At 59.2% G+C, this 12,531-nt stretch overlaps 2 protein-coding genes across 2 annotated transcripts; one reads left to right on the top strand and one right to left on the bottom strand.

Annotated features, from left to right (window-relative positions):
• Positions 1 to 4,253: 4,253 nt before the first annotated feature.
• Positions 4,254 to 7,584, top strand: DCS_04423 (uncharacterized protein; the record flags this gene model as incomplete). Its single annotated transcript, XM_040801733.1, has 3 exons — positions 4,254 to 4,483; positions 4,591 to 4,835; positions 4,892 to 7,584. The coding sequence occupies 3 exons, from the start codon at positions 4,254 to 4,256 to the stop codon at positions 7,582 to 7,584; spliced, it is 3,168 nt and encodes a 1,055-aa protein (XP_040656766.1).
• Positions 7,585 to 8,767: 1,183 nt separating this feature from the next.
• Positions 8,768 to 12,310, bottom strand: DCS_04422 (histidine kinase; the record flags this gene model as incomplete). Its single annotated transcript, XM_040801732.1, has 2 exons — positions 8,768 to 10,395; positions 10,498 to 12,310. The coding sequence occupies 2 exons, from the start codon at positions 12,308 to 12,310 to the stop codon at positions 8,768 to 8,770; spliced, it is 3,441 nt and encodes a 1,146-aa protein (XP_040656765.1).
• Positions 12,311 to 12,531: the final 221 nt, after the last annotated feature.

Raw genomic sequence — 12,531 nt, 5'->3', positions numbered from 1 at the left:
GCGTATCAAGGCACGGGCACCATCCGCCTCCGCCGGGACGGAGCAGATGGGGAGCAACAATGGCCAAGGTGTGCGTGCGGCGATGGGGCAGGCCGCCGTGCGCGCTACGTTGCATGTCTGTGGTCCGAAGCAACGGCCCACGGCAATGCGATGCATGAAGATGCGGGTGCAGTCTGTACGTGTATAATGGTGTGCGCATGGTGGGGTTCAGGCGTGTGCCGCAGTCGCCTGCTGCACCATACTTCCACTCGTATGGCGTCCGCATGGTATGATATTACTAGTGCCAGCAGTGTTGGTCGTCGGTTCGAGTTCAGTAATTCATCCATAGTGGTTTTAGCATCGAGACCACGCCACCCACGCCTCCTCTCTCGCGCAGCATTGTCCCCCACCAAAGCCTTTTGCTACCTCTCGTTACCGTACGTGTGTGCATGCACCGCACCCGTAGTATCCGAACAATGGCCTGTCACCTCTCGGCACCATTCCGATCTGCATGACCACGACCGGCAGTTCCTGCGTCCAATTCCACACGAGCGGGCGCCGAGTGACGAGGTCTGCTCCTCTTGAGCTGCCAAGAGGCGAACGAGGCGGCCGATGGTTCGAACGGCTGGTGCTGGCACGAGTGGCACCGGCGGTCGCTGGAATCTCGTCGACTCCTCGTCCTGCGCCGAATACCGAGCTGACGGTACATGGCAAGGCTGGACGGCGGTAGGGCAGGCTGCTGTCCTCCTCCTTGGCCGACGAACCTGCGTGCAGTGCAACGTGTCGTCATCCCTTTGGGACGCATGTTTCACAGCCTCGCGAGCCCCTCGATGCGGCGCTCGTCTCCCTAGGTGAAGGACGGCGTGGTGACAATGCAGGCGAAACAGATCGTTCTAGTGCATCGCCTTGTCGACCCCGTCGGCGACGAGGACCTGCCCCCGCCCTCGCACCAGTAGCTTCCGTGGCAACGAAGAGGGGAGGACGGGGCGGGTGCCTCCCTTGGGCTCGCCTTGCCTTGGGCGTCATGCTCGCACCGGGCACCATCTCGCTGCGTTGCCGTGCGTGGCCGAGGGCCTAGGGGAGAGGGCACCGCACCGTGCAACGGCCACCATCTCGCCGTGATGCCATCCCTCCCCAACACCCGAGAGAGGGGGGGGGGCACTTCTCTGCACGACGCAATGGCCACCATCTCGCTGCGTTACCACGCATCTCCCAAGAGCCGAGGGGTCCGTCTCTGTCCGACGCAATGGCCAGCCCGGACCCGGCTGCTTCCTGGCAGTCTCGCTACCCTGTAGGAGACGGTGGTGCAACGTCGCTTGTGCGAGCATGTTCATGGTGTCCCTCTTGATTACAATTTCTCTCTGCATACGGCTACAGCCACACCATGTGAGTTTTGCTTCCAGTGGCTTTCCGGGCAAGCACTTTTTTTTCGCTCGGCTTGTCTTTCCAGCAGGCATGCCTGCTGGTGGCAGCAGCCGTCATCGTCCACGTTTCCACCTGCTCACCCTGGTAATGGAACACGTGACCATTACGGGCTATCGTGCGGTGGGAAGGGGAAGGTGATGTCACCGCTCAGAAGACGCGGAAGCGACATTTTGCTGGGTCATTCGACACCTATGTCGTTTGTTCACACAAGCACGCTTTCGACGACATCATGACCGCGAACGTCCCAGCCATCTTCAGGTGCTGTGAACCTTGTTGAGGCAGCTTGCCCGTCCCCCCCGGGCCTTTGACAAGCGCGGGTGCGGGTGAGGAGCAGCACGGGTAGCTGTGGAGGTAGTGGGCATACCAAGTGTACTTACAGTACAACTACTACAAAGTACGTGTACTTGTACATGTGTTCCCGTAATTACTTGCAGCACGGTCACTCCTTACTCAGTACTTGCTGTAATTACAACGTACAACTATTTACAACCATTAATACGTTCAACACTTGTAGGTTTGCTGTATTACTACTAGGTAGGTGAGTACACCAAGTTCTTTGCTCCGCGCACCTACATGTACACCTACAAGCACACCTACCTAGTTGCGGTATTACTTCCATGTAGCAGCGTAAATGTACAGAGTACCTTCATGAGCTCAAGCAACCTGGTACCTACAGTACCTGCGCTGTACTTGCGGGGTACAAGCACTGCATTGTACTCCGCCCGAGTTTATTTCGAACCTTTCCCCCTGCGGCCCTTGGCCTCCTCCCCTTGACAGCCCTTGACAGCAGCGTATTGTCCGCAAAGGATCCGCATGGTGCATAGTGCATGTTGTGCGTGGACTTGGCGCGCTTCCATGTACAGCTACAGTCTACAGTACATGAACAGGCACAGGCACAGGCACCGCTAGCCGCCTCCGCCTCCGCCTACTCGTACAGTACACAACTGCTCCTCCGCTGGGGCGACGGCGGCGAAGGGGAGGGGCAGTGGAGTGCGAGTGCTGCAAATGCGTGTGCACGCATGGTACTGCTACGTGCGGAATCGTTGCACTTGTGCCACCATACCATGACAGCCCGGCAGGTGGATTGCATGCGGTGACTTGATCGCACATGCACGGCACGAACAACAACCCAGGGACGGGGGAAAGCTGTACCGTCACGGTGCTGCTGCGCACAAGTGCATGTGCGACGACACCTACCCTGCACGTTTGGTGCGGGAAGCACGGCTACACCCTGGCACTCTGCAGTACCTGCACCTCAGTCCCTTGACGCAGCGCATTCATGCTTGGGGATGGCGATTCCAATAGCACCGTCCTCATTCTTGCAGCACCACCGACAGCCGAACGTCCCTGCTTGCCGTGACTCAGGCGAATGTCTGAACGTTGGAATGCTGCAGTGCCTGATTTCGCTGCGCCGGTAGGGGCGTTGAGGCAGCAACCGGCCCTGCATTCATGCCAACAATGGACGTGCCGTTGCGCCGCACCGCACTTCAGTACGTGCACATGTAACTACAGCATGCCGCTAGGTACTCCTCTCCTTACTCGCCGCTGGTATCTGCACCTGGTACGTTGGACTTGTGAGGAATAGAGAGGTACGTCGTGCTCGGCTCGGCTCTTGTAGGCCCTGGCTTGGCCGTCCAGATACCTACCTAGGTGCCTAGTACCTAGGTACTTAGTACCCTCACCCCCTCGTACATGCCCTGCATCACACCCACTGCAGGTGTGCTATAATCAGACCTACCGTACCGGCATGTGCTGTACTCTGTATTACTTGCATGTACATGTAGGTGTACAGTACTGCGTTCAAGGTGCTGTTGGTGGAGGCGCTTGGTCATGCTGTACGGATGACATGTACCGGTACATGCACCCGACCACCTGTACCTGCGGAGTACGGGGCATGAATACAGCGGCATCTGGCAGCAATCTTGGTCAGGACTGGTTCCTGCATCGCTAGCGGCCACTGTGGCCCTTGTGCGCTTCCCTTGCGGAGTACTCGGCCCTATCCAGGGTGGGACTGCCGTCTGCCGCTAGCCCGCAATCGGCCGAACTGAGCGCTACCGAGTGGTTAGTGCTCCCCCGGGTTCTCGCTATTTGTCTTCGCCCGTCCGCATGGGGTAAATGGGTCCCGAGGGACCATCACCGATACCTGCGTCTACCTCCGCGGTACTTGCATCGCCAAGCGAGCTTCCGCAATCCATCCGCTCCGCGGCACGCGAGGACCAGGAGCGACGAGCGCTCCGCACGACGGCAACCTAGCATCGGACGCCCATGCGCCGCTCGGTACCTACCTGTCTTGTGCGGTGAATAAATATAACCAGGCACATGTGCTCATCTCCTCCCGTCCTGCGAGCCGAAATCGACAACCAGGGAGATCGGAAAGTTCCCTTCCGAAGGCCTGGGCCACCCGCCGTCCCTGTTCTCCGTTCCGTAGGCGTAGCGGCTTTCAGGGGATTCCAGCCTTCGAGCAACCCTGCGGGCTCAGGCTCCGGCACCCTCCCTCCCTGTTGCCCACGGCCGATCGGGCCAACCAAGCCGTCGACTAGCGAAGGCGCCCTGCCCTGGCCGTGGCTCGCAGCGCTGCGCGACCCGCCTGCTGCCGCCCACCTTCAGCCATGCGGACGTAAAGTTTAAAGTAGCAACCCGTCCCCTCCTCCCCGTCGTGCTCCCGTCGTGCCCATGTGTCTTCGCCTTGGCATACTCGTGTCGTCGAATCGTCACCTCCTGCCGCGTCGACCATCTTCGCCTCCTCCTCTCCTCCAGCCGCCTCTCCGCGACCGCCGGCCCCAAGTTCTTCCCCTCGTTCGGCGAATGTCACGCATCTGAGCCGGCTGCGTAGATGCTGGCCTGGCACCATGCATCCTATCCTCGTCTCCTTCCCGCTCTCCCTCTTCTTCGTCTCCGTCGTCACGACGAAGACGCTCCGCCTCTTTCTCAATGCCCACTCCTTCTCCCTCCCCGTCTTTACCCTCTTCCTGCCCGTCTTCGTCCTCACCGACATCGTTCTGATATGCACCCTTCGTCTGCTGCTACGCCGCAGTGATGGCCTCAGGCTCCTGGGCTTCACTCTGGCCATCGTCACGAGGTGCTTCCCCCCCCCGCTCGCCGGAGATGCTCCTCGGAAGCTTCTCCCGCCTCCCTGCCTGCTCCTCGGTCCCGTTCTTGCTGACCCGAAGAACCCAAACTCTACAGTCTCGTCACCTTCTGCGCCGCCACCTCCAAGCTCAGCTTCTTCTGGCAAACCGGTGGTGAGATCGATTGGTCCGACACGTCTTCCTTCGCCTTCACCGAAGAAGGCCTCAACGTCTTGCTTAGTGGCCTGAGCACGGCCATCACCGTCGGCGCCATACTCTTTGTCATCTCCTGGATCATCAAGAACTTGGTCAACAGGGCCGTCGCGACCTTCATAGAAGGCGTGGAGATCCAATTCACCTCTAGTATGACTGCCCTTGTGTCCGCTTCCCTTGCTCCCTCGAGCTGACGCGTAAACTAGTTTTGCGATTCGGCGCCTCGCGGATGGGATGGAGGCTGCCCGGAAAACGAGAGGACGAAGGATACCTCCTCCCGCTGCGGCAGATCTCGAGCAGTGACGGCACCGACGAGGACGACGACAACTATGAGGATGACGAGGACATGCTGTCGAGCGAAGGCACCCTGCCTGTGGATGAACACCACATGCTGTCGGAAAAGTCCTCCTCGCGACGCCGTCTCGTCTTGTCGTGTGTGGCCGGCACCATCCTCGTCGCCTTCGTCGTCAACGTCGTCATGTACCCCGACCTCCCCTACACTCGCGTCCTCACTACGCTCCCGCTTCCGCTGCTGGGCGTCTTCAGGGGTGAATCTCAAAACTGCTACGGTGGTTCATGGCCCTACCCGGAACTGATCAGCAAGTCCAGATGGGAGATGCCGAACGGCTACTTCAAGGGCTGGGCGCCCGGCGCCGATAACAAGCTCATTCGAAAATATAGACAGCGAAGACCGAGCTGGTTGCCCGACCCGGTACCAATGGGCTTCGAGAGGTGGGATCCCGAATCGAGGCTGAACGTCACCCTGAGTGCGAGCCTCGCCTCAACATCCACCCACCTGTCGACCACAACCATCGCCGGCCTCACGAGCACGGCAGCACTTCTGACAAGCACGCATGCGACGACTTCATCGAGCACGCATGCGACGACCTCGTCGACCACCACCATGGTGTCTACCACCACTACCACTACGTCGTCGACCACCACCACCATATCGTCGACCACCACCACCACCACCACCACCACAACGTCGACCACCACCTCTACATCATCGACCACCACCACCACATCGACGACGTCGACCACTTCGATTGCCCCGCCGACCACTTCAATTGCCCCGTCGACCACTTCGATTGCCTCGTCGACGACGTTGATGGTTTCGTCGAGCACCCCGATTGACCCATCGACCTCAGCCGTGCCTTCGTCGGCCGTGACAGTTCCATCTGCTGGGGCAGATACAAAATCGAAGCACAAGCGACAGGAAGACGACGGCGAAGGTGGCTCTTTCACAACCGACTCTCTACCGAGTATGCCGTCACCCAATGACGCGTGCCCCGAGCTTGACGACGCAGACCCCTACTACAACCCCGTCAACGACCCGTTGAAAATCACCAACCTGGACAACGAGCTTCTGAAACCGTTGCAAAAGACGCTGAGCTCCATCGACATCAAGCACGTCGCCCTCATCATGATGGAGAGCATGCGCCAGGATGTCTTTCCTCTCCAGCAAGGCTCGCCCTTCCACGGACTGCTCATGAAGTCCCACGAGCCGGAAGACCATGACCGCGCGAATGCCATGTATTCTCTCGTCTCCCCTAACTTCGAGAAGCTTACTGGCCAGCCGGGGAACTTCAGGAAATCGTCGGGCGCGCCCTTCACGCCACCTGCGGGACCCAAGTGGACGGAAAGGTACGACCCGGCGCTGGGTGGTATCAACATCCTCGGCGGTCTAACCACGGCGTCCGTCTCGACCAAGAGTGTCGGCGTCATGCACTGTGGCAGTTGGCCTCTGCCTGTGGATATGTTTGAGGAAACCCGATCCACGTGGTATCAGCCTTGCTTTCCCCAGGTTCTGCAGTTGTTCAACCGAATGAAGCCGACATCGAGAGGACCAGACTACCGCGATCAACAGTGGAGCCTCGCCTCGTTCCAATCCGTCACGGACGGGTATGACAGGCAGAATGTCTTCAACAAGATGGTGGGGTTCCAACATACCGTTTCCAAGCATCGGATCGAAAAAGACGCGAGAAAGAACTCCATCAAGCTGGAGAAGATCAATTACTTTGGATACCCCGAAACCGTGCTGCGGAGCTACCTTCGCGACTACATTTCCAACGCCACGGCGGACAACCAGCGCATGTTCATATCGCACTTCACCAGCACCACGCACCATCCGTGGAATACGCCCAAGTCGTTCGACTTCAAGAAGTACATGGGGCCGGCCGGACTGGGAGACAAGCACCGCGACATGAATAAGTATCTCAACGCCGTGCATTGGACCGACGAATGGCTGGGCGAGTTGATGCAGATGTTCGAGGATACCGGCATCGCGAATGAAACCCTCGTCATCTTCGTCGGTGACCATGGCTCGGCCTTTCTCGAGGATGACAAGAAGACGGGAACGTATCAGAACGGACACATCACCAACTTCCACGTGCCCATCACCTTCCGACACCCGCACATCCCCCGGGTTCAACACACCGTCAATGTAACATCCGTGTCCATCGTGCCGACCATTCTCGACCTCCTCATCAGCACGAAGTCCCTCAACGCGAAGGACACGGCTGCCGCATCCGACATCCTCTACGACTACGAAGGCCAGTCGTTAATTCGAACCTACAAGAAATCCCACCGTGGCCGAAGGGCCTGGAACTTTGGTCTCGTGAACCCGGGCGGACGGATTCTCACGATAACGTCTGCAGATACTCCCTGGAGACTAATCATGCCTCTGGATGGCAAGACAGAATACGGCTTTACCGACACTGGGATAGACCCTCTCGAAAGCGAACGCCTTGTGAAGTGGTCCGTCTCGGGTCTTGCCGCCGACGTCAAGAAGAAGTATGGCCCGGAGGCTGCGAAGTGGGTGACAGAAGCAGAGGCGGTAGGAACCTGGTGGGTCATGGAGCGGAAGCGTCTCTGGCAATACTCCAAGGCGGTTTAGAGCTATCGCCCCTTATCATGCCGGGTCGATGCGCCGCTTGCACAATATGCAACCCGCCAAGGCGTGGGACATGGCCATGACCCTGTTCAGCATGCTATTTCGGACAGCGTCCATTTCGCATATGTCATCTGCAGTTACGATGGCATGAAACGGCACCTCAGCGGCTCGGAACATATGCAACGTGTCGAGGATGACGGAAACGGGGTTGGCGCATCGGCAAAAAGTTGGTTAGGGCAAGAAGATGTGAATGTATTGGATTCGGAACAATGTTGGTATATGCATTTGGATGTTGTCTCCTGTTTTCTGAAACCCTTGTCGACACTCTGCGGGTTCTCATGTAACATTTATGTATCACCTGCAAAAGGCTCGTGTTCTTCCTGAATGGCTGCGTTTTCGTCGTGTAGTGTTACGCGCAACAGCTGGCTCTCGTGACGACGTGATGCCGCAGTCGTTTGGGGAGAGTCAAAATTCAATCCGCGTGTTTGTTCAACTCAATTCAACATGGCTCCCTGTAGTGAGATGCAACGAAAATGGCCGAGTAGTTGACGCATCGCAACAGCACGGAGGGTCGAAACTGGAAGTAACATAAGTGCCTGCCAGGGGCGTGCAGAGAACATCAAGTTGGATAACTCGCATGGACACACAAACGCGTTTTAGAGTACCGATTGCAGGTTGGCATCCACCTCACTACGTCCGGATTTTCTCTCAATATTAAGTAGAGGCAGGCCAGTTCAACCCTGCGGTCAATTCTACGCAGAGCGGAGATATCCTATCCCGTCGATATACAATATACAGCCTCTCGGTGCACACCTTTTATGTCAACGTCGCATTGATCAAAGCAGGCTTGCCGGCCAGAATCTACAGGCAAAAAAGGTAAGAGAATAACTACAGCAGTTGCGGATGCCAGCCCTATCATATATTGAGCGTCGTTGCACGACAATGGTGTCTATACTTTTCCCGATCATGACCCTTTTCGGGTCACACCAGCCCGTAATCAGCAAGCCTCGCAGACGCCGTCGATCCCATTGCACCCACCCACAATCAACCAGTCCAACAGCCATGAAAAAGTGGCTCCGTATATGACGACACATAGCTCGCGACGGCGTAAAATTTCGCTGCAGTATGAGCAGAGGAAGCTAGAAATGGTCCTAGTATTACAATAGATGCGATGCGATGCAAGGCCTCAAGTGGCCACCGGTTCGGCCGTGGGAGGCGGTGGATCCGGCAGCACAGCATCCACCGGGCTAGTGAGCTCGGGCTCCTCTATAATCGTCGCAAACTTTTTCAAGACTTGCTTGAGCGCCGGCCGTCGAATTGGCTTGCTCAAAAACTCGTTCATGCCTGATTCTATGCACTCCTTGATGTTGCTCTCTTCTGAAAAGGCCGTGAGAGCAACGATAGGCGCCATGTACCCCATCTTGCGAATGAGTCGGGTGGACTGCAGGCCGTCGAGGTTGGGCATCTGGATGTCCATGAAGATGACGTCAAACGTCTGGTTCTTTTCCATGTCCGCCTTGACGAGCTCGTAAGCTTCTTGGCCATCCTTGGCGATGGTCACGTCGTAGACGTCCTCGAGCTTGAGCATCCTGCTGACGACCTCGACGTTGACCGAGTTGTCGTCGGCGACGAGGACACGAAACTTGGCGTCGCCGGTCCCGTTCGCCATGGTCTTGTCGATGGCCACCGTCTTGTAGCCCTTGTTGTGGACGGAATTCGGCGTTGTGCCGAAGAACGGGGCGCTCAGACCAACCAGACGAGGCTGCTTGTCCAGCACGTTGGTTTTGCTGTTCGGCTTGCCGTTGGCCTTTCCGTTGGCCTTTTGGACCGGGGCCGGCTTGGTGACCGAGACGCGTTGGCCATCGCCGTCGGTCGAGGCGAAGCTCGGCGGCCTCGATTTGGTGCTGCTCGACGTCGTGCTCGCCGCGCAGTCCTTGACGTACTTTATAGGGATGCGCATCGTAAAGGTCGATCCGACGTCGACGGTGCTCTTGAGGTCGATGGAGCCGCCCATCAGCTTGGCCAGCTGCGAGCATATGCTGAGACCGAGGCCGGTGCCGCCGAACTTTTTGCTCAGTCCCAGGTCGCCCTGGACAAAAGGCTCGAATATCTTGTCCTGCATGTGCTCGGGGATGCCGGGGCCGGTGTCCTCGACCTCAAACTCGAACATGAAGAGCTTCGCGTTGGCAGGTGGCGGGGTTGGTGACCTCTCCCTGACGCGAATGTGAGGCGTGGGTCTTGAGTCCAAGGGGTTGATGGACAAAGCGGTTCCCCCTTTCATCGGCGTCGGCGTCGTGTTCGTCGTCTTCGAGCTCGCCGAACGCGTCGAGCCGCCGCTGTTACGATGGCGACTCCGTCCGACTGAGGTGGTGCCGAAGGAGGAGGATCTGCTGCCCTCGTTCCCGACCTGGTCCAACTCGCCGATGCACTTGATCCTCAGCTCGACGCGGCCCCCGACGGGCGTGAACTTGAGGCTGTTGCTGACCAAGTTGATGAGGACCTGCAGGATCCTGTGCTGGTCCCCCCACAGGCACATGTCTTTGAGACGGCCCATGCCCGGCGGCCCCAGCGCAGGCAACGTCTTTTCCAGCTGGTAGTGCAGGTCGGTGCCGGAGTCGGCGTCGCCGTGATCGGTACTGACAAAGGTGACGCTGAAGGAGATCATGCTCTCGCGCACCTGCTTGTCGAAGATGGACAGCATCTGCGACTTGATGTAGCTCAGGCTAAACTCCTTCTGCTCGAGGCTGACCTGCTGGCCGATCTGGTTTTTCGAGAAGCTGAGAAGATCCTCCAGAAGGTGGAGCAAGAGGTCACCTGGGGGGACGTCGCCGGTCAGCCTCCGCGCTCATTCGCTCGCCACGAATCTCGGTTTCCAACGGGGACCCGGGGGGGTGGGGGTGAGAGGGGAGAACGTACCGGATCTGTAGAGGGTCTTGAGGGACTGCTTGATGCGCTCGATGTCGTCCTCCTCCATGCAGACGGCGCACATGCCCATGATGCCGTTGAGGGGCGTCTTCAGCTCGTGGGATATGTTGGCGATGAAGAGCGTCTTGCTCTCGTTGGCCGCCTCGGCCGCCTTCTTGCTGATCTCCAGCTCGCGGGTCCGCTCGGCCACCTTCTCGTCGAGCGAGGTGTACTGCTTCAGCAGCTCGTCCGTCATCTCGTTGAAGGTCTGCGTGAGCTCGGTCAGCTCGTCGGTGATGAAGTGCTTCCGATCCTCGACCCGGCCGGGAATCTTGAAGGTGTGGCGGCGGGCCTCGGCCTCGACCTCGGCCGTGGCGACGGTCCTCTGCCGCTTCTCGAACCTGCGCCGGATGGTGGCGAAGAGGCCCTTCTTGGACTTTTGGGAGTAGGTGCCCGAGCTCGGGTTCTCCTCGTCATAGTCGTCGTCGAAGCTGTCCTCGTAGCCGGGAGGAGATATGGACTTTTCGGTCGCGTACTTGAGGCGTCGGATGGGCTGGACGCTGAGGTGGGCGCAGGGTATGACGAGGAGGATGATGACGCCGGCGGTGCCGAAGACGCAGCCGAGGAGGATCCTCCTCAGGATGATGATGGGGTCGTAGGCCTCGTCCTCGGCCTTTTCGACGACGACTGCCCAGTCGACGAGGGTCGACTGGGGACGGGCGACGCCGACGGCGACGGGAACGCCCTCCTCGTTGGTGGCGGACAGGATGGAGTCGGCGTGGTTGGGCTGGGAGCTGTTCTGGTAATAGTCGTCGAGAAGGGCCGGGTACTGCGACAGAGGAAACTGGGTGGAGAATCCGCCGTCACCGAAGCTGCGATTCATGTGACGATCCGCCTGGGCTCGGTTGGGGACCGGGGGAAGGAGGAAGCGGACCGAGGATTGGGCGAAGTCGTCGTACGGGGGCGAGTAGGTGTCGTTGGTCGGCGGCAGGCTCGCGTTGAACCTGCCCCAGGGATTGGCGGGCCCGAGGAGGAGGACCATGCCGGTGTTGCCCAAGCCCTCACGCGAGGACTGGACGGCGATGAGGGAGTTGGCCGAGGCGATGACGGTCAGGTAGCCGAGGATGAACCTCGAGATGCGGAGGGAGCGGATGGGGATGGTCATGGAGATGAGGGCAAAGGACTCGTTGATGACCAGGGGGCCGAGGATGAGGCCGCCGTTGGTGCTCAGCCAGACGTCGGGGAAGGCGATGGCGGCGTAGGCCGGCGTCGAGGGCTCGAACGGGTTCGGGTATCCGAGGTTCAGATAGGTGATGTTGGGGTAGAGGGAGGGAGGGTAGCCGTAGGGGGTGTCGCTGAGGTTGGCCCTCGCGCCGTCGGGCGTGAGGTAGGGGAGCTCGATGTTCTTGGTCTGGTTGCCGAGGCCGTTTCCCGAGACGAAGAGGAGGCCGTTGGGATTGCCCGTCGAGTTGCGGGAGTAGAGCTTCGCCTGGTAGAGACCGGTGGGACCGCCGGTGCTCATGGCGCCCTCGAGATCGGCCTCGGCGAGCCCGAAGGGATCCGTCGAGTTGGCATTGTAGAAGTTGACGAGGGACTCCTGCAGGAGGATGCGGGAGGCGATGCTCTTGCAGAGCGTCTCGGTGAGCTGGAGCTCGGACGAGATCCTGGCGGCCTTGAGGGAGGCGGTGAGGAGCAGGGCGTCGGATTCGACGTCGACGACGAAGTTGTGAACGTAGATCCACGTGGGCACGGCGACGATGGCGAGGGAGACGAGGACGGCGACGATGACGAGGGTGGCGAGCTGCTCGCGGATGGCGATCCTCATCTTGGCTGACTACCTGGTCTGGACCTGGACCTGGACGGCCGGGTCGTCCGGCATTCTTCTCTCTTGGCGTGGGGCGGCTATGATGCTCCTGACATGGTAGGGCGAGCTTCGGTCAGGCGTACCGTCGAGCGGCGCAGTCGAGTCGCGGGATGGACTGGCGGACGGGAAGTGTCGTGGGCCGTCGTCTTTGGACTGGAATGAGACGGACTGATGTGATTAGC

The sequence above is a fragment of the Drechmeria coniospora genome, chromosome 02, assembly GCF_001625195.1.
Source record: "Drechmeria coniospora strain ARSEF 6962 chromosome 02, whole genome shotgun sequence".
Taxonomy (NCBI): Eukaryota; Fungi; Ascomycota; class Sordariomycetes; order Hypocreales; family Ophiocordycipitaceae; genus Drechmeria; species Drechmeria coniospora.
This window is presented reverse-complemented; position numbering and strand designations above follow the sequence as displayed.